Source organism: Sesamum indicum, linkage group LG3 (genome assembly GCF_026168435.1).
Source record: "Sesamum indicum cultivar Baizhima isolate 11 linkage group LG3, ASM2616843v1, whole genome shotgun sequence".
In the NCBI taxonomy this organism is placed as follows: domain Eukaryota; kingdom Viridiplantae; phylum Streptophyta; class Magnoliopsida; order Lamiales; family Pedaliaceae; genus Sesamum; species Sesamum indicum.
In genome coordinates, this window is record NC_142659.1 from 26,007,549 (window position 1) to 26,033,507 (window position 25,959).

Genomic DNA, 25,959 nt, shown 5'->3' on the forward strand with positions numbered 1-25,959 from the left:
AATGTATAAATATAAAATGCATTATATTTTAATATTATGATTATGCAACAGATATTCCAATTTATGAGCCTTAGATTGTTCAAATTTCTGTGACGTGGAATCTTAAAAAAAATTAAAACATTATCTTTTGGTATTTTATATTTCTTTTATTTTAAAAAATAATGGTTGAACATATTTTAAAAGTATTTTGCATTTTTTTAAGAAAAAGGATATTATTTCTTAATGTTCCATGAGGAAGAAAAGCATTTGATCCTCAGTAGAGTCGGCATATATGTATTTTTTTTCTAACACAAAAAACTTGTCTTTTATTACTCAAAAAAGAATTACACGAAAACAAGTTTAAGTTTCGGATTGGAAAACCAATCGGACATAACGTACAAAAGAGAGACCAAAAAATTGGGACTAATGCCCTAAAAAGTACGAAGTCCAAGAAAAAGTCCAACATGGAAAGGGGTTTGAGAAAGACCCAAGGTTGCCGGGGGGGGGCGCGAGAGATCCAAGCCTCAGCCTAAAACCCCCAGAAGAGGCCCAACAAGGTTGCACGAGTGGCGGCCAAATCAGCACCTAGAACAACTCAACGCCCACATGGGCCAATTTCAGTGAAACAGATCGGAGGAAGGACAATCTTCTCATCACGTAGAATATCCGGGGATTTGGGGAGGTTGTTTGACTCAACTAACTATCTTCTAGAAAAAAAAAAAAAAAAAATCTTATTTGGAGAACGAGTTTTAGTAACTCAGGGGATAAGCCCCCGCAATGATCAAGAATCATAGCTTAAGGAAAAGAAGATTCCCCAACAGTTGGGGTATATCTTGTCCAACAACCTCTTTGTAGGGTCTCAAGGGGATCGTACTCTCCCAGTTGATAGGGAATGAGGATTGTAAAAGGTCTTATACCCTCGCAAAAGGGTAATATTTTCGCAACACTTGCACACGTAAAAAACGGTATTGCTTGAAGCACTTTTACACTAAACTACTAGTCTATATTGGGGTCTTCTAATTTAATTTTTATTTATATCATCGTATACTAATTTAAATGCTAGAAATGCTAACATATTTTATATAACAGATCTCCTTCCCAAGACTTATGAAAAGCTAGGTCCAAAAATTTCAAGTTGAATTTATTTGGACGAATAATTTTTGCTCACATCACCAAAAATTATCAAATTCGTCTTCCATGAAACAAAAAAAGTCATAACTCGTGAAATCTATTCAGACTCATAGACAAGTCCTATATACCTCGTGTGATGGCTAACCCTCTTCCATTTTGTAGTCAGTTTGGATAAGCAGTTTTTGAATTTGATATATAACTCCAAGTATTATACCACTTCTTAAAACCCATATTTCAGCCATGTGAGTGCAAAAACCAATGTGTATTTAGAGGCCTAAATCCAAGTGATAACACCTCCGTAGCCTTGGGTTACCTAGGGTCAACCCATCAATATCCAGTTTGACTGAATTCTGTGGTGTATCTTTTGATACTTACATTATTTGTTCTGCCAAAGGATTGTTGACAAGCTGAGCCTTTTGTTTATGAATTTCAAACCAAATGCATTCTTGGTTTATGGTTTTATTCTGAAAGATGGCTTCGTTTCTCACTTTCCAAATGTCTGAGCAACAGGATAACCTCTTGGGATTTCTGGTGCATGAGACCATGTAAAATTGTTGTGTTCTGTTTTCCTTGTCTTCAAGTCTTTTAGTTTCAGGTACATCTTGCATCCTGTGAAACAAGCATAATTTTCTCCATACCACAAAAACAACATCGTTAACACCGTTTTTCTTAAGAATAACTCAGCAAAGTGGAACTACCGCTTTCAGCACTTCAGCTACAACACACTCAAATCAACTCTGTTTGCATACACAGACGACTCCTCATGTCTATCTGTGATAACTATGGGAATGTTCGATAAAATTGCAACAGCAGAAGTCCTAATATCATTATTTATATAAAGACAAGTAGATAGCCAGACAAGGATTGTTGTATTCACACTTCAGGTTGCATCTTCTCACATTCTTCCCTTATTGACTGGAAGAGGACTGTGGATAAGTATCGTTCCCCGAAGCTAGGGAACACAACCTAAAAGAACACGCAATTTCAACCAAGTTAGAATAAAAATACTATTGGTATGTATATGTTTTTGATCGGAGATAAATAAGCAATACGATTCTGATGGATCTACTATTTTTGGTATAAGAAATAGTAAGCAAAATCCCCGGTTTCCCTCCTTCACCAGCAGCCAAACAGCACCCCCCACACAATTTTGATATGTGACTTACTACAAACAATTACACCATAACCCCACAACCCAAGGCAGAGCGAAAATGGTAAGTACGGTGTGATCAACTAAGTTTCTGGCAGAACCAATATTATTTCAAGTAAACACAAAGTTTCATTTTGCAGAACCCTTTTTTTAAGGTGGTAAATTTTACATCGTAAGGTTTCTAGCTGGGTTAAGGCTATAACAACTTCGGTCTTAGAGGAACAGGAAAAATGCATTCCATATGTCATTTACGGGTAAAGTAAATTTGTTAGTAATACACCAGACGTAACGAATTACATCAGCAAGGGTTTGGAAGTAGAGTGCTTCACTATCCTTGATAGGCAAATACCATTCAATAAACCTCATAACTACAGTAGCAAAGAGGTAGCACAAGCGGCATTTTGTAAACAGATGCAACTTTTGCATTTACCTTCAGATTAGTCAAGCAGGCATGAAACAGCAGTTCGAGAAACATGAGTTATCAACTTGGGAAAAGAATAAACATACCGCTATAAGCTTTCCAGCATTTTCAGGTCTCTTTCCAACCTTAATAGCAGCAGCTGCTGCTGCTCCTGAAGAAATACCCACCTGATAAGAAAGATCCAACAGAAATTACATAGCTGTTCATAAAACAAACAAATGCATGTTACTAGAAATGAGATCAATATCATCTGTGACCATTTATTCAACGATGACATCATGACAACCTGACCCAATAACTTTAACACAAATTCTGAACATGTTTCTTCCACGTTATTGCATATTTATATCATAAAATTGATTTACTTTCAAGAGCCCCAGAAGCAACTAAAGTTATTTCAAACTTGTCAACTGAAGATCCGTAAAATGTTTCTTAAGAACTTGTACTTTCTAAATAGCATGCATTGCTCTTTTCTAGTAATGATATAGTTATTAACCTGTGCAACAACATAATTTACCACGTTTCCCCTGATACAACACAAAATGCAATTAACACACCATTAGACACAAATTCAAAGTCTTGGCAATGATATGACTTACCAGCTGATACAAAACCTCTCATTGGAGAACACAAATTTACTAACTAAAGGAATTTAAACGTCATTAAATTCATTATTCTGGAAATTTTATGATAAATTTGAGTAAATAATCTCTAAAACAGCATATTATTAGCTTACCATGTGGACAAATGGGGCATCATCAGTTATGAACAAATGTAAGACAGCTGTTTGAGCAAACTCCTGAGTTGTAAAGTTCGACAAACTGCATGCCTGACAATTATAGAATACTCCTATGTGCTATTATCTTATAGAGCACCGAATCTGAATGACATAGAAGGCCCTTTCCATGCCTAACAATGTTTGTTTAATGCCTGCACCTTATTGGATATAAGTGACTGATAATTCCCATGACAAACACTTAAAAGTGCTGATGGTCGAACAGCTATTCCAGTGTCAAAGTAACATAGCAGGCTCAAAGTGACTCAACTCTGTTTAAAAAGATGGAATTTAATCATGAAAAAAAAGGATACTCAATAAACATGTTAAGGGAAAAAAAAAAACAAAAAACAAAAGCTGAAACTTAATATGGTATGGTTTTGTCAAGATCCATCATCCGGTTATTTCTTTAGTTTTATTTCAATAGTCCGGACATCTAAGAATTATGAACATATGCAATCTAGTAGTTTATGTCATATAGACTTTGTGGTCTAACAAAATGCACATTAACAGATCCACTGACCAGCAGGCCCTCTTGAAGAGCTAATTGCTTCGCAGTCTCTACAGCTTCATCACTTGATATCTGAGAAGGAAATCAGAACCATTCAGTCAGCAGGAAATGGTTAACCATACAAGTTAATATATTCCATGGTCTAAAAGCATGACAACCACATTGAAGACTACCACTGTACCACATGTTTCGTTTCATTCCCTCTCCATATTTTCTTCTTCAGAGACAAAAGTATGTTTGGTACTTAGGGTCATATATTCTGGAAGAATCATCTGCCACAGACATCTCCCTCTCCCTCCAAAAAATTGTCAAAATATCTAATCATTACACATGTTACATATTTTCATAAATATCTCTATGAATATTTCAACCATTACATTATTATGACATACATATATATATGATTCTTCCTGTCATTACATCAAAACAAATAAATTTCTATATAATATATATTTTATATTTATATCTTCCATTCATTTCTTACAATCCCATTCCAATGCAAGTTTGATATGGCACCATTACCAAATATTTTCAATAAATCATCCAAACACATTTCCATCCCTCATTCTACCACCGAAAATCATCTCTCCAACTGAAGATGGAAGTAAACCAATCAACCAAACGAGAGGAAAGGCCCCGACAAAGAAGACAACTTTTACCAAATTAATTTGCCAGAAAAAAATGAGATAATTTTTTGTCCCAGCATCGAGGTTATCACTGCAATCAGTTGTCGCCCAAACTAGGTTATACTTGAATTTTGGTTCCTTTGAATTATTAGAAAACGAATTACTTTGTAGGTGCATATCCATTATCTTCCCCTGCTTAATGGATAATCATTTGCACCAAAGGAAAATTGCTTCACATCTTAAATTATTTGGTAGGGATTTTTCTGTATATCAGATGAAGAAATCTATTAACTAAACTTTGCAAGAATGTGTTTAATTTGATTTGAATCAAGTAAATGTCCAAGATATTCAACTTCACCACAGCCATATTGTATTAAGCAAACATGCTCTAGGAAAATATTATCCATATTAAAAGTCAGGGCAGCTAAGATGAAATTAATAAAACCTCATGAACAAGGCAAGTCAAGGATACACTTTTTCATTCTTCATAGACTTATAAGCAACGTGATGCTTTTCCATTACTGAAAGAGTGATAATGACGCATAGGTAGTATACAAAACAAAAAACAAGTAAATATTACAATCATAATGAAGCTTATACGACGGTAAGAAGTAAAAAAAAGAAAGCAGACCTCTATAACTTCATCCATCACATCTTGATCTAAATTCTTCGGAATAAAACCTGCTCCAATCCCTTGAATTTTGTGAGGGCCTGCAGTTTGAAATCGAAAATACTAGAACAACAAACAAAATTGACATTGAAACTAACACTGGCAAAGACATAATAGGCTGCGATCTTACCAGGTTTTCCACCTGATAGTATGTTGCTTTCAGTGGGTTCCACGCCAATAACCTAATGCAACAGGAGCAAACAAGGGATTTTATGATAGATAATACAAACAAGACACATGAACTGAAAAACTATGACTTTCAAGCAGGAGTTCATTTATAATTAGCTGACATCAAGGACATTTCATAGACAAATATGTATGAGTAGAGTCCATTACTGAAAATCCATTACCTTTATATTAGGATTATATTTTTTGAGATAACGACCAACCCCTGAAATGGTTCCACCAGTGCCAATCCCAGCAACAAGGATGTCCACCTTGCCTTTTGTATCTTCCCAAATCTCAGGGCCGGTGGTTTCATAGTGAATCTGCGAAGAAGGCAAAGGAATATAATTACAAGGCCTCATCTATGGCCTCAGTATCATCTCAATTCCCCACAATGACAACAGTCGAAATACAGCAACCTTTGGTGCTGCTTCTAAATTCAAGCTGAAGGTCAAATGGTACAAGAATAAAAGAACAACCCTCAAAAATTATAATTACAAGATATTAAATATGCTAATACAATGTTTCAAGAATCCGAAGTCAGAGACGGGAGAGCCATACTGCAGCATATTTTGGCAGGTGACTGAACCCAACATATCGGAAGGCCATTACTTACAAGATGCTGCACTAGTTGATACAAAAAATGACGCAAGAATTTGTATCTATCACAAACGCAAAAAGTTATTGACAAAAGAGGACCTTGGGATTTGCAGGGTTGTCAAATTGTTGAAGCATGTATGCGTTCTGGGTGCTATTCACTATTTCTTCTGCCTTTTGGACAGCTCCTTTCATGCCTTTGGCTGCGTCAGTTAAAACTAGTTCAGCTCCAAAAGCTTTCAAGAGAACCCTTCTCTCAAGACTCATGGACGCAGGCATTGTTAAGATGAGCTTGTAGCCTTTTGAAGCAGCAATAAATGCAAGGCCAATTCCCGTATTTCCACTTGTAGGTTCAACCAATACACTCTAGTAAATGCAAAATTTCCATGATAAGGAAAAAGTATATCAAGACCAGGAATAAATAACCAAAAATAAGGAAAGCTTACAAGGACTAGTGTGTAATGGATGCATTATGTATGATATGAGCACAAGAAGTGTTTAAGCAAAAAAGATGGCAAAAGTAGGTGATGACATTGATCCAAATGAAAATAATACTAGAACAATTCCACAAGGGTAAATTCAGATAAGAAAACAGAAGTCAAAAGCCTCTAGAACACAATTTTTTTCAGTTGTTAGCAAGAATCAGAACTTATGATTCATCATCTTACCTTCCCTGGAGTTATAAGCCCTTTCTGCTCAGCATCAGTGATCATACTGTACCCTATCCTGAAACAAGATACTACTGTAAATGAGCCTAACATAGCAGCAACTAAGCATATAATTCTCAGAAGTTTGTTGTGGAAATATCAAAAGTAAAACAAGAAAAGAAATAAATGACATAATGAAGACCAAATGTTCTCATGCCACAGATACAAATATTTGCAAATGAAAACCAGGATAGCTCTCACCTATCTTTGACACTGCAACACGGCTCCATAATCTCAAGCTTTGCTGCTATATTTGCAACACAACCTTTTACAATATTATTCAAGTAAACCATCGGTGTCTTCCCAATGAGCTGTTACAGAGACACTAAGATTGTTAAGAATCGAACAAACATGTAAACTTGAACAAGACCAAGGAAACAAAAAATTAATGCACCAAGCAAGTACTAAATGAACATAAGATGTTTGACATATTATATCCCAAATCCTGCATGTGTTTCAAACGAAACATGTAGCAACACCCAAGAATTGGAATATGTATAAATATTCATTAACCATGAGCCTAGTCATTTCAGCAACACCTCAGGCAAGATGCAACCATAATTCTACTCCTCTTTCCTAAATACATCAGATTCCATTATATTCTTTATTCATTTCAAGGAACCAGAAATACTATACTAGAGAATAATGGCAAAAAAAATGTTCATCTATAAATTGATGACTAACTTTACGCAGGCAAAAGATGAAACAATCCCATCATTTCTCAAGAAACAAAGGAGAAAAAAACCCACCAAGAAATTTGAGTTTGGAATCATTTCAATTTTTCTTTCACTAAAGCCGTTCATTTATATTACATTCCCCATGGAGGGGGAAAAAGGAAAACGAAAAAGTAATTGTTTATTATACAGTTAAGCACAATCTACGATTTCGATTGTGGTAAGAAACCTTGAATCGTGAGTTTCTCACTTTCACATATACTTCAACCCAAAAACCCACCCCTGGTGCTAGTTTATCAGCAATACAAACAGAGACAGAAACTACACTCTCACCTGAGTAACATCTTCGGCGATGTTAAGGCCTTCAATCTCCGTCTGTGGCTCCACGGAGAGAGCCTTACACACAATCCCACAGTCACTATCGTGATTCTTTCTACTAACAACAGCATTGGTGGCAATTCTAACACTATTGCCAGACCTCCTGCCTCGGATACGGCAGCGTTTGCCAACGAATAATTCCGGCGAGCGGAGGTCGGACTTGTTGGCGGCGCAGAAAGAAGTAAACGGCTTGTTCACCACGGACGCCATCACACCCCTTCACTCACTCTCTCAACCTCAGCCTCAATGTGCGTTTGTACTGCGTGTGTTTTGTGTGTCCAGATACAGAGATGGTTTTATATTCTATCTATATGTATTTTACCTTTGTGGCAATGAGGTGAGATGCTATCGGGCTACATACGGCGAAAAGTCAATCTACGATATTGACACGGATGTTAATGGGCTCGAAATGCCCCGTTCCAACACCCGTTTAACTTTTTTATTTTTTTTTATTAGGTTGAATAAAATATATATTGTTGAAAAATAAAATACCATGCCGTAAAAAATTGCTGCCTTGAAAGTTAAATTTCGGTATTATCGTAATGCAAATAGTATAAATCATTCGCTTTCCAAGGTTAACACAGTTATAACTCTCTCACAGGCACACTTGTAGAGAAGAGCTGAAAACAACGAACAAAACAACACTCAGAAGAGGAAGCAGAGCAGATAGAAGAGGCTCTCGAATTTTTTGTGTATTACAAATGCACAAAGTTGTGCCTATTTATAGACGAACAGCTCGGTTGCTGGAGAACCATGGACTCTACACCGACCACACAAAGTTACCAACGGATTTTTCAATTAACAGAAGCAAAAAATCCGACAATGATGAGATTAGGTCACCTAGGATTCCAAGAATATGAGAAATGAAGGATTTGAATATAATTCTTTTGAAAAATATATATAACTGCGTATGCCCAGACCAGGACTGGACGGGCAGGTGCACGCATGTGAAGATCCTTCCAAAATCCACCTACCCACACTTTTCATTCCAAAGGTATCAAGACAGTTTAATATAAATAGAAGAAGTTGTTCATATTTTCTATGTCGGACAAGTGCATTAGTCATTCCCAACATCTATATTGCATTATGAAAGTTCACTTTTAACTCAAGACTCCAATACTAATTATCATTCGATTTGAATAGCCTATCCACTTAGATGGCTTGGTTCAGTTGGCGAAACTGGGACCCCAAAATCTTTAGATATCATGGGCTCAAACCTTGTTATATGTATGGAATGTTGTTCTACCATACAATATGTGTTTTTTATATTTTATTTATATAATATCATTGATCATTATATGATTGATGTTATTATCCTTCTTAGATAATGATATTTGACATAAATAAATTATAATCGAGTTATTTCAATTAATAATAGTTCATCATTTAAAAAAAATTAAACATAATATAATAAAGTGATTTTTATAATTACGTCATGTAAATAATTCATATTATAAAGTAAATAAGCCCTTAATAGAGTTAATTATTTAAAGGCCTGCAATTAATAAAAATAATATAATTAAATAGACCATTATTTTTTTCGTAAAGTCAAACAGGCTAATGTGCACCTGAAAGAGGCTCTTTTCTCTCTCTTTATCATCAAATATTATTTATAGGATAATTAATTTGATTGCTCGAAACACGACAAAATTAAATAATCGTATCTGTCTCTTAGAATATATATATTGCTGTTATGCTCTGGAATTGACGTAGCTTTTCATGTATATATATATAATTTATTTCTTAATTTAAAAGAATTCATTTTATTAAAAAAAATTCATAGTTTTACATATAAGTTTTAAATATATTATATTTATCAATTTTTCACTATTATAACTATTAATAATACATCTATGCATATAATTCAGTGTCTGGATAATAAATTCAATTAAATTGAATAAATTAGTCATAGTAACTAGTAAGGATTAAATCTATTAAATTAATTAACTTAATTAATTGATTATAATATTCTTAATTCAAATAGAATATTCAACTAATTACTAATTTATATATAATTAAATTTATAAACTTTTTTGATTAAATGATAAATCGAATTGTAAAAAGCACATTTAATAAATTCACTAATTAATTAATATAAATTATTATATTCTGTGTATAACAAGCTTGCATGTATCTTCTTATTTATATACGCACATGGGTAGGGACAAGGACGAGTGTTGATTCTTTAACCTGTCTTTGGTTTTGCTTGGTAGAGGTAGTGCTCATATTAGCCTCTTGGAATACTTGGCATTTCGATATCATCTTGGGTCACAATATGCTCCTCAAATTATAAGATATCAGATTGTATTTGGACGAAACAATTTGAAATCATGAATTTTAAATTTTTAAAAACAATTTATATATATATATATGGATAATTCTTAAATTATTTCATTTTAATTTTGAAATATGTTTTAATGAATATAAATAGATTTTAATTCTTTTAAAATGAGTCTTTTAAAATTATTTCTTCAAATACTTCATTCGAATCAAAATCCATCAATCCAATTACACCCTTATAGAATTTAAAAATTATCCAGTAACACAGGAGAAAATTGAATCCACAATCATTTAACTAAAATTGGTTCGTCCTGGCAAGGAGTCTTGGCATAGAACGTTTGGTATGACTTGATTGTTTGAACCTGGAAACATGAATTTGCATCATTCGAATAAAGAGAAGTGACATTTAGATGGGTGGCCAGATAAGAAGAGAAATCCACTGCCAGCTGATGTATTCATAGGATTTATGGGCTGAGTCTCAAATGTGAAGGAGATCTGGGGTTGAAGTGACAAACATGTAGATAGATAATTATAACATAGGGTCACAGTTCAATATTTAGTTGTTTCGTTAGATATGCATTGGTTGCTAGTAGAAATTCTACCTAATGAACTCACTTTCAATGGATAAATCACCATATTCACTGAATGCCATTGTGATCCCAACAAACGAAATAGCCAACGGAAAGAACAAATAAGAGCAAATACATGAATAGGAAGAATGCTGCACGACTATCTGCATTTATGTCCATGTTGAAGTGGAAAGAACTACAACGAAGGATGCAGCAGATTGGGGCGTAGATAGCTTCCTGATTCAGCAAAATGATCACTCAGGGAAAAGATCATTTTTACCGCGTAGCAAAAGACCAATAACAAAATTTATATAAAGGAAAGAGAGTTCACAATAACCTGCTCGAGTATTTCAACATTGCAATTAAAAGCCACTACCGGCACATAAATCAGTATCTTATCGTCCATTCATCTGATAAAGATGCACAGTTGAACACACAATACTATCACATCCAACAACACGCATCAGGAATATGCGACGTGTCACAAAGTCAGAACTAATCAAGCCAGTCACTGAAAACCAAGTTACACCAGTTTCAAGAAGTTAAGAGTTTGTCTAAAGCATCGATAGTGCAAAACAGAAACCAACACAGAGATGATATATTACCAGTGATTTTTCAGCTACTAATACATGTTAACACAGATTCAAATGGTGTGATTGAATAAAAACAGTGCAACTCTAAACACCATAGTCCAGCAGTAACTGACACAATCCAAAATCTTACAATGTATTCATTTGGCCTCACACAGGTCTCAACAGCTAGCATTGACACAATCCAAAATCTTACAATGTATTCATTAGGCCTCACACAGGTCTCAACAGCTAGCTATCAGTGTTAATTCACAACCACGCTGGATCGAACCAGAGAGAAATCAACAATGCATTTAAATTTCACCAAGATATATCTGCTTGTCACTGCTGCAAGACCCAATAATAGGTTCACGGGGATGAAATACACACTCATTTACTGACCCAGTATGCCCTGGAAGCTTATACAATATGCGTCGTGAAGTAGTGTCCCATATATAGACCATGCAATCACTACTACCAGCAGTCACCTTGCTTCCATCTGGTGACCAACTACATCTCAACAAGTTCTTCTCAAAATTGTGTTGATGCCCTTCCAGAATCTTCACACAGCGGTTTTGTGGCGCATACGGTCGCATATCCCATATACGAAGTGTGCAATCCATGCTATTGGTCAGAAGATAAGACCCATCTGGACTCAATTGCATACCAGTAATCATATCCTGATGGCCTTGAAGCTTCATAACAGGATCAGTTCTTCGCAAATCCCAGACCTTAACGTCATTGTCAATGCCACCAGTGTAAATCTTATCTGATGCATCAGAGAAACTGACTGCTGTAATCTGGTATTTGTCTGGAAAACTCTGTACGGAACCCCTTTGTCGCATATCCCAAAGTTTTGCAGTGCCATCGTCAGACCCACTGACAATAAGAGGCGGGCCTCTCCGAGCAGGACAACAAGAATTCACAACAAACAAATGCCCTACCATCTTCTTTATCTGTTTTCCTGTCTCGACATCCCATGCCCTTAACGTTTTATCAGGGCTCCCTGATATTATCTGTGAACCATCAGTATTCCATTGAACATCCAACACAGCATTCTTGTGCCCTCTCATGACCATGAAATTCTTGCAATCACCATACACATTCCACAGAAAAATATCCCTGTCATGTGAACCAGATGCAATGACAGTCCCAGCAGGATTGAATTTCACTGAGTAGATTGCACTTTGATGCCCCGACAGTAACATGATTGGCGACTCTAAACTTGATGTCCGCTGTTTCCCATTTGGTCCAGGCACTGGTGGGCCAAAGCTGTGCGCGACAGTCGACAACTCTGTTGGCTTTGGACCAACCACAGACAGAGCACCTTCAACTTGCATATTCACTTCTGCTTTGCTCTTAATTCGATACTGAATATGAAGACAATAATCTCACCAACTTCACCCCTGCATGCATAGCAACACCATCAAGATTGGATATCACGTAAAACCTTTTGGAAAAATTTATTCATTCAAAAACAAGTTTACCTACAGCCCACTTCTTTTCCCCTACCATTAAGACGTGTATCAAGCTAAAAAGAGTTCACAATACACTGAATAATCACAGAAAAAGAAACGGATGAAGATACACATTTGCACAACATAATATCATAGTCAAACACACAACACACGTATATACATATGCATGCCTCTGCAGCCTATTTTGCAGGCTCAGGAGTTACTTCCCAGTGTTTCCTTCACAACCAAACATCAGGAACACAACTTTTTCTCCGTAATCTACTTCAATCAGCCATGCCAGCCATAAAAACAGGAAACACATCTTCATCTTTACACTCGGAAATTTAATTCAGACAGTTTCATTTACAATCGAACATCAGGAAATAAACTTTCCTACAATATTTCCCGCCCAATTCGACATTTTGAACACATTCTGATAAGCAACATGTTCCAGCAACAGCCCCTCTTGCAAGTAAAAGAGCCCAAAATACATAAATTCAGACCAAATAACCAGAACACCAACCAAAACAAAAATTCAAAGCAGAAAAGCAAATCTGTTGACAGCAGTTGATAACTTCAGGAACCTTTAACTCCCCAGAGCTAAAATACACAAAACCACACACAAAATTCCGGCAACAAATTCCCGTTTCTCAAAGCAAAAACCCAGGTAAAACCATTGAAAAGGAGTAACAAACCGTGGATATGGATAACGCAGAACCGACCTTAGACACATTACAACCAGAAAACAAAAATTACACTGCAGCAGGCATTCTATCGATATTAATGCGGTGACATTGCTGCAAATTACCTCCTATTAAGAGTTTGATGCAAAACCCCGGCCTAGGGTTCTTCAAGAAAGTACTGGAGAGTCTGAAGCTGAAGCTGAAAATGAAGGGATCGAAGCACTGTACGGTTCTTAAATTGCAAATTTGCATGTATAGTTGGGTTGGGCTTTTGATTTTCTTCTGTTGGTCTGCTTAGGCCCAAATCATTCTTATTACGTAACCAATCAAAATTTTGTGAAGTAAATAAAAAACTTAATTACATAAACAATAGTTTTAAAAAATGTTACTCAAAATTAATTTAGTGTTTGTTGTACTATTTGTTGCGCATGGCACGCTCTATGCGTGTGCAAAAATACTTAAAAATTATAAATAATTAATATTCTATTCGATAAGTTGATCATCAAATGATGGGAGAATGACTCAAAAATATATAAGTGTCAAAAGTTGCAGCAGTTTTGAGGAATATTTTAATAAATTTATTAAAAATATTAAAATTACTGTTATAACTAAATTTTAGTGAAGGGAATGAAAGAGTTAAACATAAATTTTAATATTTAAAAGTTGGTACGACAATAGAGTTTTTGATAAATTCAAGTCAAGTTCCACGACACTAACAAATAGATTGCATATCAATTCCGATAATGATAATAAATACAAAATTGTGAGTGATTTATGCCCTTTGACCAAATTATAACTATTTTGCCCTTTTGATGATAAAATTCTTATAATCCATTTACATGCTCTTAATTTGGTTCAATGTGCTTTCGAAATAAAATTAAGCCTTCATATATTCATACTTTATTTTGATTGTCTTGCTCCGGAGTATTTCAAGTCTTCGATTTGATGGACTTTCTCCAACCGTACTACCACAGCAGATGGTTCGTAAATACTTGGCTCCTTCAGCAGCACGCAACACAGCTCTATTTCGTTTCCTATCTTAGGGCGTAAAAGGACTTAAATCTAGAGACTTAATAAAATTTTTAGTTGAACAAAAGGTTTAGGAAAAAGTATTATTTTAGTCCGCTAAGTATGCCTAATTTTAATTTTAGTCCGATAACTATGTCTATTTTTGCTTAGGTCCAGTAACTCACGAAATTGCTTACTTTTAGTCATCTGGCAGATTTTCGGACAAATTTACCTCTATGCAACTTTTGAAAGACAGTTTTAATCCATATGCACTAATAGGGGTAAAATTGTCCGAAAATCTGCCAAATGACTAAAAGTAAGCAATTTCGTAAGTTATTAGACAAAAAAAAATGGACATAGTATTCGGACTAAAATTAAAATTAGGCATACTTACTGCAATAAAGTAATACTTTTCCCAAAGGTTTGCTTTGAAGAAAAAAAATATATAAAATATTATATAGATATTATTTCCTCCATTGGAGGAGACAACTATTTAACTTCTCATACGAAAGAGGACTTTACTTTTTGGAAAAACCACCATATAACTAAAAATTAAAAACTACAAAGACTTAAAAGCTTAAACTTTTGAAGAGTTAGAGAAAATTTCTGATGATCCCCATATCATTGCTTCCTTATTTATAATCATTCACAAACTTTAAACACGGACTTTAAACTTATTTTTTATGATGTCATGGCGTTCATCAACACTTTGTCATTTTCGGATGACGTCATTGTATTCGTCATTTTCTCGTCCTTTCCAGTTGGTGATCATGATTGCTTGTCGACCATATAATTGTTAGTTGGTTCTTCCCTTTTTGACTCTTTGAATTATTTTAATTTATTAATTAATTATATATTTTTAAATTAATAAAAAATTACGTGGTTTTAATATTATTAATTTGTAAAGATTTTAGTGTATTTACAATACTCCACTATTTTTAAATGATTCCCATTGTCCTCCTCTTCTAAGACTTGAATCATTGACTCCACCATAAAAGTTCTCACCACCTATTGCACACTCTTTGACTCATCAGAATATCCTCCCCGTTTCGTAGAATTCCGAATATGTCCTTTAACTCCGATGCCTCGTCGCCGTCGACCTCCGCTGCCGCCACCACCAGAGACTGGATTTTTCCTTCTTACTCCTTCATTCACTCCCCGCAAAATGTTCACAGGACGGCCAGAAGAAGAAGATTCTCATCCTACCGCCACCCGACGTCGCAATTCAACTCCGCCGCGGCTTCATTTCAGCAGCGAGCAGCTGGCGATGATTCTAAGTCCGTTAGCAGTTCCATTTCCAAGTCGAGGCGGCGGCATTTTGAGTTCGGGAACTATGAAAAGTCAACGAGGCTGCTGGATGATGGTTTAGATGGAGGTGGAGGCGAAGGGATCATGTCGAATGACGACGCTGTTTCTTCGGAGAAATACGAGCTTAAGGAGGCTAAAGTGACGGCGACGGAGAAGAGTTTTTCCGGGTTTCTAAGAGGCCGCTTAAGAGTTCGGTGCCAGCTCGCGTTTACAGTTGCAGTCAGTTTCTTCTTCACTCGTCCTCCTCCCCCCCAACCTCCCACCCCAATCCCCTCTTTCTCTGTGTGTGTTTATTAGGAGACTGAAAATGGTGCACCTCGCAACGTGCTATAGCTACGTTCAACCGTGGGAAACGTGCTATATTACTGAATTGTGTGATTCTTCTTAATATATTGCAGATACTGATAACGGTGTTATCTTCATTGATACACAAGAATTTTTCTTTACACAAAGAGGTTACTGAATTGCAGGTAATTATGCAAGGAATGTTAACATTTACATTTTGTATTCCATTCCGCGTCCAATAAAATTATGTATTCTGCTTTAGGGCGTCTCAAGAATTTGCTTAACTTCTCTGCAAAACTGAATATTAGAATTATTTCAAACTTAGTACCATGAATTGGAATAAAAAATATATGGAAATTGCACAATATTAGTGAAACAGAAAGTATATGTTAATATTAATATCATGACATTATGCATAAGAAATTTGTGATTTCAACTGAAATATTTGCTGGAGACAGTGTCCCTTGAATTCATTATCTATATCTCTATTACATGTTTGATGGCATGTGTTAGTTACTTTGTATGTTTCCTCTAGATACCTTGATGATTATATATGTTTCATGTTTAATTTCCATGCGAACACGGTGTCTGAGTTTTACGAAAATTCACTGAAACTTTGTATTATTCAAAAGTTGTTGAATTGAAAAGCTGTGTGTGCATCAACATGAACTCGATCACGAACCATACTCGTCACAGAAGGGAATAAACTTATATATAAAGTTCCAAGTATGATGAAAAGGCCAAAAGTGATGTGAATTTGAAGCATAATGATAATGTATTCCAATGCAAATCAGTGTTCCCTGTGGTGCTTTATGCAAAGTAGATTTTGTTTTGTCTAGTGGATGTTTAGAAACAGGAATGAGAAAAAGAAATAACTGTCTTTTTTGACTTTTTGATGTTAATGAACCCTTTTTTACTGTCACAAAATTTGTTTCTGTATTCATAATTTTATTTAGGTTCACTGTGGTCCTTCTTGTAGATGTTTACTCTGGGACTGTTTTTTCATCAGTGTAGATCACCATTTTTAGCATATCCATTTTCATGAGGATCCTGTACAATTGTCTCTAGACTTGAACTGATTTCCCGAAACAAGTAGTAGAATTATTGGCAATAGCCAACAAATTTCTTTTAATTTTTGGATGTGGAAGCGTGGATTTGAATTGGAAAAACAGTTCGTGAAATTGTCAATAGGTGAGAGATATTTGTCCATATAGTGGACTTAGAACTGAAGGAAATTGTAATTTAGATTGTTCCAAAGCTTTGTAATTCACAACCGAGTTAATTTAATACTCCAGTAGTTATGAACACAACAGTTTTGCACCCGGGTTTTCTCATTCGGCCACTGTTAAGAGTTTGAAGATGGAGAAAACTTTATATTGCACCCATTGCTAAGAATAGTGATACAAGAATGTGCCGCTTTGCTGGAGGTAAACTTGAGGTTCTGTTGATTACTTGTTACTTAAGGACATGAAACAAGATGCATGGACAGTGGACTTATTTTATTTTCATGTTTGTCAATGCCGAAAAATGAATCTGGCAATGTTAACCTTTTAGGAGTGCTTTTGGATGATAATACTATTATGAATTAAATTTAGTTGATTTAATTTGAGTCCTTCCAATACCAAGGAACGGTTGCATCATATCTAAGTTATTTTTCACTAAAAATTTCGTTGAGTGCACATGTCTGTGTATGATTTGCCTTGACGACACTTCACACATGTTTTTGTAGCTTTACAATTATTTTTAACCACTGTATTTGCAGGATAAAATTTCCAAGCTAAACGTAAGCCTCAAACTTTGTAACCTGTTGGATTCCATAGATATACACAACTCATCACCAGAGGATATTCCTGTCGACGAACTTCCTAGCAAGAGCCTGAAAATTGCAGCATTAGCTGTTTCAATCATGTTGTTGTCCCTCCCTTTCTTTTTCTTGAAGTATGTTGACTATGTCTCAAACTCGAGAAGATTGTTGGACAATAACACAGAGGAAGTATCTTTGAACAAGCAGCTTGCTTACAGGGTTGACGTCTTTTTGTCAGTTACCCCATATGCTAAGCCGCTAGCATTGTTAGTTGCTACTCTATTGTTGATATGTTTGGGCGGGTTGGCACTTTATGGTGTTACAGATGACAGTTTAGCTGATTCCCTTTGGTTGTCCTGGACATATGTAGCAGACTCAGGGAATCATGCTAATTCTGAAGGCATTGGTCCTAGACTAGTTTCAGTTTCCATTAGTTTCGGCGGGATGCTTATATTTGCTATGATGCTTGGACTTGTCTCTGATGCGATTTCTGAGAAGTTTGACTCTCTGAGGAAGGGAAGAAGTGAAGTTGTTGAGCGAAATCACACTCTTATCCTTGGATGGAGTGATAAATTGGTAAGTACTTATGTTGTTTATCTTGAATCTAGACTAGGAATTGAATCCTCATGATTCATCTTTCATGCCCTAAACTGTTCTAGGCTTGGAATGTCTTTTATTCATTTATAACCATCACCATCTCTCACATTTGTTCTGCCCTTCTACAAGAATGCCATATTGACTGACAGCTGCTTATGTTAAGGGTTCACTACTGAATCAACTTGCAATAGCCAATGAAAGTTTGGGCGGAGGAACAGTGGTTGTCATGGCTGAGCGAGACAAAGAAGAGATGGAACTTGACATTGCCAAGATGGAGTTTGACTTCAGAGGAACATCTGTCATATGCAGAAGTGGAAGCCCTCTGATATTAGCTGACCTAAAAAAGGTATGCTGTTACGATTTTGTTCCATATTTATGTTACATAGAATATAACCAGGTTTCTGTTTCACACTTACTTTTCAGATGCAAGAAGTTTGCTTCACTAAATTGACAAGTGTTGCTTCTTACTTATGGCCATATATATATATATATATGCGTTTGCATACTTTGTGGCTGGTCCAACGACCAAAATTATACTATATTGCACAAGCTAACTGGTGAAGATCTCCTAGGTATCTGTTTCTAAGGCTCGAGCTATAATTGTGCTTGCTGAAGATGGAAATGCAGACCAGGTTAGACTATTGGAGTGAGCTTATCTCAATGGTTATGATGTGAATTAATTAACTATTTGAAATTTCTGGTGGATGCAGAGTGATGCTCGTGCATTAAGGACAGTTTTAAGCCTAACAGGAGTCAAAGAAGGCTTGCGGGGACACATAGTGGTTGAATTAAGTGATCTAGATAATGAAGTCCTTGTTAAGCTTGTTGGTGGGGAACTTGTTGAAACTGTTGTCGCTCATGATGTAATTGGTAGGCTGATGATTCAATGTGCAAGGCAGCCAGGTCTTGCTCAGGTCAGCTGGTAGTTGTATTGAAATATATTGTGTTCTCTAGGGGAACTAATTGCCGCCTGCATCATTATCTTACTTTTAATGTTATATTTGACATATTGATATCGCATGCTGTTCTTTCTAATCTAGATTCTTTGTTTGCTTCCTTTTGTGCCATTTCTTTATTCTCTTATGTCGACTTCGCAGTGCAGATATGGGAAGACATTCTTGGATTTGAAAATTGCGAGTTCTACATCAAAAGGTGGTCACAGTTGGATGGGATGCAATTTGAGGATGTCCTGATCAGCTTTCCAGAGGCCATTCCTTGTGGAGTGAAGGTAGCATCACGTGGTGGAAAAATTATTCTAAATCCTGAAGACTCTTATGTTCTGCAAGAAGGGGATGAGGTTCTTGTTATTGCAGAGGATGATGATACGTATTCTCCATCAGATCTGCCAATGGTGCTTCTCTTTTCTTTGAAAACGTGTTAGAAGTTCTATTTTCTGCATCAATTCCAGTCAACTTTTCTACCTTATAAACGAAGTACTTACAGGAGATTCAAGCCATGCCTTGTCATATGATGGGTTTTATTGTTCTTGCATCAAAAGGCAAAGCCATCAGGAATTTATATGGCAATTATGCTAGTAAAAGTAGTTATACGGGAACATATACAATAAGGAAAAGGTAGATTCATGATTATGCTTAATACAAATTGTTTAATGCTTAAGACAGCATTTGCCATTGATGATGTAAATAGTTAGTATAAGCTTCAACATCTGAGACTTCATCTAATGAACTTATAACCAAGACTGTTTTTTCATAAAACCTTTAACCCTGACAATCACTATTGATTAATTACTATTCTTAGGGATTATGTATATGTTTTTGTTACATTGACATAAAAATGGTCCAAAGGTTAATCTAAGATTCCTTTTGTTTTTATTTATTCATTTATTTATTATTATTATTATTTTTAAAATTTTGACACTATGGTATTTAATTTTTATTTTTCACATGAGTCATTGTAATTCAATGGTGGAATGAATGAAAAAGAATGTCAAACAAGAACTAAAACTTGCACAATGGGGTGTTTTGCGGAACATCAAAATCTCATAGGCATTCTGCCACAACAATGCTCCGTGGTAGATAATTGTTGTAATATGTTTCTAGTTGATATTGCAATATGAATTTCAAATAATATTATACTGGACTGATGTGGATGTTTTTGAAGGATGAACTATTAACCAATGCCTTGTGGACCTGACCTGTGTTGTATCACTAGCTTAGAAGTTCCTGTGTGTTGTCTTGGTGGTAGGTGTATATTGATATATTGTTTTCCATGCCAGCTTTAGCAATAATATGCCATTTGATCTAATCAGAGTGGGTGATAATTTAGGATTTGCATCCTTTAGGGTTGACCTTTGTAACTTTTGTAGTCACAAGAATTCCTCAAAATCTTCTTGAGTGAAGGGTAGTTTGGTTTTTTATTTTATCAAGTAGTATACAAGACAAGTATACTAACCTAACATGGAGAAAACAAAAAGAGTCAGAAGTGGGCTGACCACTATTGAAAGAAATGGTTTTAGGGCTGGTTCCTGCCATTGAATTCAAGTCAGTGGGGCATGCCATCAACCGAACTTACGGACACAAAATTAATTTCATTATTCAGGTCAAAGATGCCACATTTGTATACATTACCCGACCAGCAAGAAAGCCACAGAAGATTCTACTTTGTGGATGGAGGCGAGACATTGATGATATGATTGTGGTAAGCCCTGTTAATTAAAGCCCTAATTCCGTTTCTTCTTTACCTGAATGCTGCAGGTTTGGAGAGGAAATTTACCCAAGGATGAAGTAATCCAAAAGTCTTTTGAGCGGATACTTCTTTGCGGTTGGCGACGAGATATGGAAGATATGATTATGGTAAAGTTGTAAAATAATGTCCAGTATGCTCTCAGGACTTGTTCCAGGAGCTGAAATTTTCTAGGGATGAATCTGCCTATACGAGTTCTCATAGCCCTCTTCAGTCACCACCATGTGCCTGCAGCCTTTCAATGAAAATCTTCATTTTAGCAATCTCGTTTATTTTTATTTTTTGTTCCTTTTAACATTTTGCTACATTCCAGTTCCAGCATCAGAGTGAACTACAAGATGTATTGTTTTAGGTACTGGACGCTTTTCTAGCAGATGGATCGGAGTTGTGGATGTTCAATGAAGTTCCTGAGAAGGAAAGAGAAAGAAAGCTTACAGACGGTGGCCTTGACATTGACCGTTTGGTGAATATTAAACTCGTCAACCGTGAAGGAAATGCTGTCATACGGCGTCACCTTGAAAGCCTTCCATTGGAATCTTTTGATTCGGTAAGCAGCACTATCCTTAATTCAATGATAAACACACGTGTGGATAGCCTGAACTGATGAAACTGACTCAGTATCACCCATCGGTCATAAGGAGATAATGGCATTGTTGATACTCTTTCGAAGACCATAAGAACAGTCGTTATGTAATCCTGAGACCATAAACTTGCTTCTAATAATACTTTTTTTACAATCATGAGGTGTTTTGTTAAAATTAGTCATTGTTTACAGCCCCAAATTATGTTTCTTCCTGAAGTTTCTCATTTTCATTTGTTTCTGTTATGCAGATATTAATTTTGGCTGATGAATCAGTTGAAGATTCAGCAATTCAGGCTGATTCCAGATCTCTTGCTACATTACTGCTGATACGTGACATTCAGGTACAATAATTGGATGGTGATCTTTATGTGAACTACTATGCCTTTTTATCCTTTTCTAAATCCTATATGATAGATCAGATACATCATTATGATCGGTTTCTCGTTACTACAAGGTCAGCCTACCTTTGTCCCTTGAACCAATTTACTCATATTCATGCATGCACTCCCTTCTGACTTCTCTCGTATTAATTTTGGAACTTGGTAAATAGATAGTTATCGACTCAAGCTACTACGTGCAAAGAAAATTTAGGGATGTACAATGAAAGATTCAATTAGAAGCAGAATTTGGGGATCTTAATTGAAGATTCATTAAATTCAGAATAGGGATCTTAATTTGGCTAGACAACTCAAGCTAACTTAGCCTGTAATAGAAATGCAGAATTAGAGGATCTTAACTGAAGATTCATTAAATTCAGAATTTAGGGATCTTAATTAAAAATTTCATTTCTCTTTGCAGGCAAAGCGCCTTCCTTACAGAGAAGCTCTGGTTTCCCAGGTCCACAGAGGTAGCTTCTCACAAGGTTCATGGATCGGGGAAATGCAGCAGGCTTCTGATAAATCAGTTATAATCAGTGAAATTCTTGATCCAAGGACAAAAAACCTATTATCCATGTCAAAAATCAGTGATTATGTTTTATCAAATGAGCTTGTCAGCATGGCACTGGCCATGGTTGCAGAAGATCGCCAGATAAATGACGTACTGGAGGAACTTTTTGCAGAAGAGGTAGATCCTCCTTTCAAAAATTAAAGGAAGTGGTTGGTTTCATACTTTTTGCTTATCAAGTTGACATAAAAATTAGAGGAAATGGTCTCATACTTCTTTAGCAAGTTAACTTTTTATGTTCCATGTCATTAATTTATTAATAAAAAAATATAATTGCATGGAAAATATATGTGGTTTATACAGTCATATTTCTGATCTTTTAATATTTGGGCCTGGCTAGTAGAAATAAGTAATGTGTTTATCAAGATTTAGTTTTCGTTTGTCTCCCAATTTGTTCGTTTTGTGTTGGCCGTTTATTTGTTCCAACATATTGCAACTTTCAAATGTGTCATTGTGGACCTTGGAGATAAATGTTGATTTTTCCTTCAGCTTTGAAATTGAAAAGGTGAGAGGCGATTTTCCTTATCCTGGTTAAGTTAACATTCTTACACCTAGGCTATCCCTTTGCTAATAATTATGTCTCAGGGCTCGCCTCCCATATTTGTTATGTGATAAAATGCATGAGAAGTACTTAATAAATTAGAATAGACATATAATATCTTCCTTGATTTCGGACACTTCATTATGGTTTACCAAGTAAATTGAATGTTTGACACCTTTTGCTGCTTAATTCACTTAATTTCGTATTTTTGTTTAGTGATCTCGTAATGTAACGCAAATGGATGCACTTCAATATACAGCTCAGGGCTTTTAATATCTTATCAAGATTCTCTTGTGATAATAAAAAAGCTTCTATTCCTTGCAGGGTAATGAGTTGCACATAAGAGGAGCAGATCTGTACCTTCATGAAGGTGAAGAATTGAGTTTCTATGAAATACTGTTACGCGCTCGACAAAGAAGAGAGATTGTGATTGGGTACCGTCTAGCCGACACAGAAAAAGCTGTGATCAATCCATCTGCCAAAAATGAAAGACGAAAATGGTCGCTAAAGGATGTCTTTGTGGTAATAGCTGAGAAGGAATGAGTTCCTACTGATGCTCACTATTATCTATAGCATTTATATTTGGTATTATTTTGGAGGAGATAGAAGCAATTCACATATGCACCAATGTGAGGTCGACTGCTGCAATTTTTAGATCAGGACTACTGGTGCTACTGTATGGCTTTGTAAATGCATGCGCTAATCTTGAAGATGAAGGCAAGCGCTACCACTTACTGTTCCTGAAGAGGTTTTACAACCAGGAAACTGAAATTGTTTGTAGATTCCATTTGTATTAGATGTGCTTTCCTTGGATGCAAATAGTCAATCACTTTTTATTCTTTTGAATAGTGTCGTTTCATGTGCAGGGAAGACTAGGCCAAGAAACTCGTGCGCTGAGAAAAATGAGTCTTTATCAGTACTATGGCCTTGCAGCATTAGTCGTCGGATCTTAGTGTATGTCAGCTGATTTATGGTCCATCAGTATGAAACTTGCTGATGGAAGGGGTGACTCCAGACGGGAGAAGGAACACTTAAAAATCAGCTGGCACATAAACTGTTCAATTTAATGGAATTCTTGTGCCCTGTGTTCCTGTAACCATTTCTGGACATGCTACTGTCAACCTTCTGTCAAAAGATGAAAGAAGAGGTAATGTTGCGTGGTTCTTTGTTAAGACTTCATATCCATTTACCGCACAATCTGCTGTGTACACGTAATTTTGGTCTCTCGTGTTGGTAGTTGGTGCCTGTTTGTGCTAAATGGACGACCTTGATTCACTCCGCCCGTCAATTGTCTGGCATGTGCGTAGTGTTGCCATGGCCAGGCTATTTTGATGGCTATCCAACTGATGCTTTGTTGCCTATGTTCTCATTGTAGTTGGTAACATAAATGAATAAAAATGTAGTTGTATCAAGTTCTTTTTTCTGGGTTTTTTTTTTTTTGTCTATGTATATTTATTAAAGATATACTACAAACATTGTTCAGGTTAGTTATTTGTCATCTATCACAAAGTACCTTTTATAAATATTTCTCATACATACAATATTTAGGCATAAAATATGCATGTGTATGACTATTACTACTAGTTATAAAGACTATGGATAATTATATTCCCTTCCCTTAAGGTTTGATGTAATTACACGTAGACCTCCTATAATTTGAGAAATTATATCTATCGCCCCTAAAGTTTAATTCTATCTAACAAATAAGTTCCTCTATTTGTGAAAATTTACTGAATTTGTTGATTTTAACAAAAAAATTGAATGAATTAGATATTTACTCTCCATTTATTAATAATTTATAGCAGATCAAATAATTTTTTTGGGACTAAACTATCATTATAACGGTGGTGATATACCACCTCACATGCATTAACGCGTGAAGACCTATGAGAGTTATCTAGTCATAAAATGATTTATTTGACTTCAGGAGTGTTAGGTGTAATTTCTCAAACCACAAAGGATTTATATGTAATTACACAAAATTCTAGGAAAAGAGAGTGTAATTATCATTAAAGACTAATATGACGTTTTCTTTTTTCCATTTTTTCTTTTTGGTGTTTTGTAATTAAGTCTGTCAATGAATAAGGTCTTACCCTACCCAGGTCCAGATCCAAAAAGGACTGAAGAAATTAATTGAGACTGAGACTTACCCGATCTATTTTACCCAACGCAAAACCCATAAGTCTCTAGACCCGGTGTTTGGGTTTGGTCAAATTCAGACCCAATTTTTTTCCAACTTAATTTTTTTTAAAATTATACTAATTAATTTTTTCTCTTTTATTTTTTATTTTTACTCATAATTTATAGGGGAGCTCAATTTGGTTAATCAAACTAAACCAAACTGATTTTGCGGTTAATGAAAAGTTTTGGCGTACCAAAAGTTGAACTAAACTAATTGATTCGGTTCGATTATAACCAAATATTTTTTTGATTTGGTTCGATTAATAACCAAAATACTAAATTCGTAAGGAAAAAATCGGTCAGTTAATTAATTTAATAATTTTTTATTTGTATATTTTAAATTTAAAATAGGTAGAAATTAAATTAAATTATTATAATATAATATATATTTATAATTATAAACATAATTTATATATTTTATAAAACTATAATATATTGTATAAATATATTTTTTAATTTTGGTTATTCGGTTGGTATGGTTAATTGGCCTAACTAAATCGTACTGACTGATTGTATCAATTTGTTTTTAAAAAATAATTGAAAATCATACTGAACTTTTGGTTTGATTTTCGGTACGAATCAAAAATTCAGTTTAGTCAGTTTTCGACTGATTATTCGAATTTTAACTCCCCCATAATTTATCAATAAATTTAAAATTATTA

At 35.3% G+C, this 25,959-nt stretch overlaps 3 protein-coding genes across 9 annotated transcripts; 1 reads left to right on the top strand and 2 right to left on the bottom strand.

Moving 5' to 3' along the window:
* Positions 1-1,717: 1,717 nt before the first annotated feature.
* OASB (O-acetylserine (thiol) lyase B) lies at positions 1,718-8,085 on the bottom strand. Of its 2 annotated transcripts, none has more exons than XM_011075679.3 (10): positions 7,740-8,085; positions 6,934-7,043; positions 6,694-6,751; positions 6,128-6,391; positions 5,614-5,751; positions 5,394-5,445; positions 5,225-5,274; positions 3,980-4,039; positions 2,768-2,848; positions 1,718-2,076 (listed from the first exon to the last, which is right to left on the bottom strand). In XM_011075679.3, the coding sequence occupies exons 1-10, from the start codon at positions 7,992-7,994 to the stop codon at positions 1,984-1,986; spliced, it is 1,161 nt and encodes a 386-aa protein (XP_011073981.1). In that variant the 5' UTR covers positions 7,995-8,085; the 3' UTR covers positions 1,718-1,983. The 2 variants fall into 2 exon arrangements, with proteins under 2 accessions (XP_011073981.1, XP_011073980.1); XM_011075678.3 differs by having other exon boundaries at positions 5,225-5,304; positions 7,740-8,083.
* Positions 8,086-11,211: 3,126 nt separating this feature from the next.
* On the bottom strand, positions 11,212-13,624 carry LOC105158805 (Transducin/WD40 repeat-like superfamily protein). Of its 2 annotated transcripts, none has more exons than XM_011075680.3 (2): positions 13,468-13,624; positions 11,212-12,608 (listed from the first exon to the last, which is right to left on the bottom strand). In XM_011075680.3, exon 2 carries the CDS (start codon positions 12,540-12,542, stop codon positions 11,517-11,519), a length of 1,026 nt encoding a protein of 341 aa, XP_011073982.1. In that variant the 5' UTR covers positions 12,543-12,608; positions 13,468-13,624; the 3' UTR covers positions 11,212-11,516. The 2 variants fall into 2 exon arrangements, with proteins under 2 accessions (XP_011073982.1, XP_020547847.1); XM_020692188.2 differs by lacking the exon at positions 13,468-13,624 and adding an exon at positions 13,382-13,405.
* Positions 13,625-15,312: 1,688 nt separating this feature from the next.
* Positions 15,313-24,639, top strand: LOC105158806 (ion channel CASTOR). Of its 5 annotated transcripts, none has more exons than XR_002286792.2 (13): positions 15,314-15,877; positions 16,057-16,128; positions 17,706-18,323; positions 18,508-18,690; positions 18,917-18,976; positions 19,055-19,258; positions 19,447-19,695; positions 21,059-21,157; positions 21,400-21,594; positions 21,879-21,971; positions 22,429-22,695; positions 23,441-23,889; positions 23,966-24,639. XR_002286792.2 is itself a non-coding variant. In XM_020692743.2 (12 exons), exons 1-12 carry the CDS (start codon positions 15,416-15,418, stop codon positions 23,657-23,659), a joined length of 2,721 nt encoding a protein of 906 aa, XP_020548402.1. In that variant the 5' UTR covers positions 15,313-15,415; the 3' UTR covers positions 23,660-24,639. The 5 variants fall into 5 exon arrangements, 2 of the variants coding, with proteins under 2 accessions (XP_020548402.1, XP_020548401.1); XR_002286793.2 differs by having other exon boundaries at positions 23,983-24,639; XR_002286791.2 differs by having other exon boundaries at positions 23,441-23,864; positions 23,983-24,639.
* Positions 24,640-25,959: the final 1,320 nt, after the last annotated feature.

What these genes read in the sequence shown, in the direction of transcription:
- OASB (XM_011075678.3), bottom strand. Translation starts at nt 7,994, where the DNA reads ATGGCGTCCGTGGTGAACAAGCCGTTTACTTCTTTCTGCGCCGCCAAC. An exon ending in GGCTTATAACTCCAGGGAAG is followed by an intron (nt 6,392 to 6,693) that starts GTAAGATGATGA and finishes TGCATTTACTAG; the next exon opens with AGTGTATTGGTTGAACCTAC. An exon ending in TGATGGATGAAGTTATAGAG is followed by an intron (nt 4,040 to 5,224) that starts GTCTGCTTTCTT and finishes TTTCCTTCTCAG; the next exon opens with ATATCAAGTGATGAAGCTGT.
- LOC105158805 (XM_011075680.3), bottom strand. Translation starts at nt 12,542, where the DNA reads ATGCAAGTTGAAGGTGCTCTGTCTGTGGTTGGTCCAAAGCCAACAGAG.
- LOC105158806 (XM_020692743.2), top strand. Translation starts at nt 15,416, where the DNA reads ATGTCCTTTAACTCCGATGCCTCGTCGCCGTCGACCTCCGCTGCCGCC. An exon ending in AGCTCGCGTTTACAGTTGCA is followed by an intron (nt 15,878 to 16,056) that starts GTCAGTTTCTTC and finishes AATATATTGCAG; the next exon opens with ATACTGATAACGGTGTTATC. An exon ending in TATTAGCTGACCTAAAAAAG is followed by an intron (nt 18,691 to 18,916) that starts GTATGCTGTTAC and finishes AAGATCTCCTAG; the next exon opens with GTATCTGTTTCTAAGGCTCG.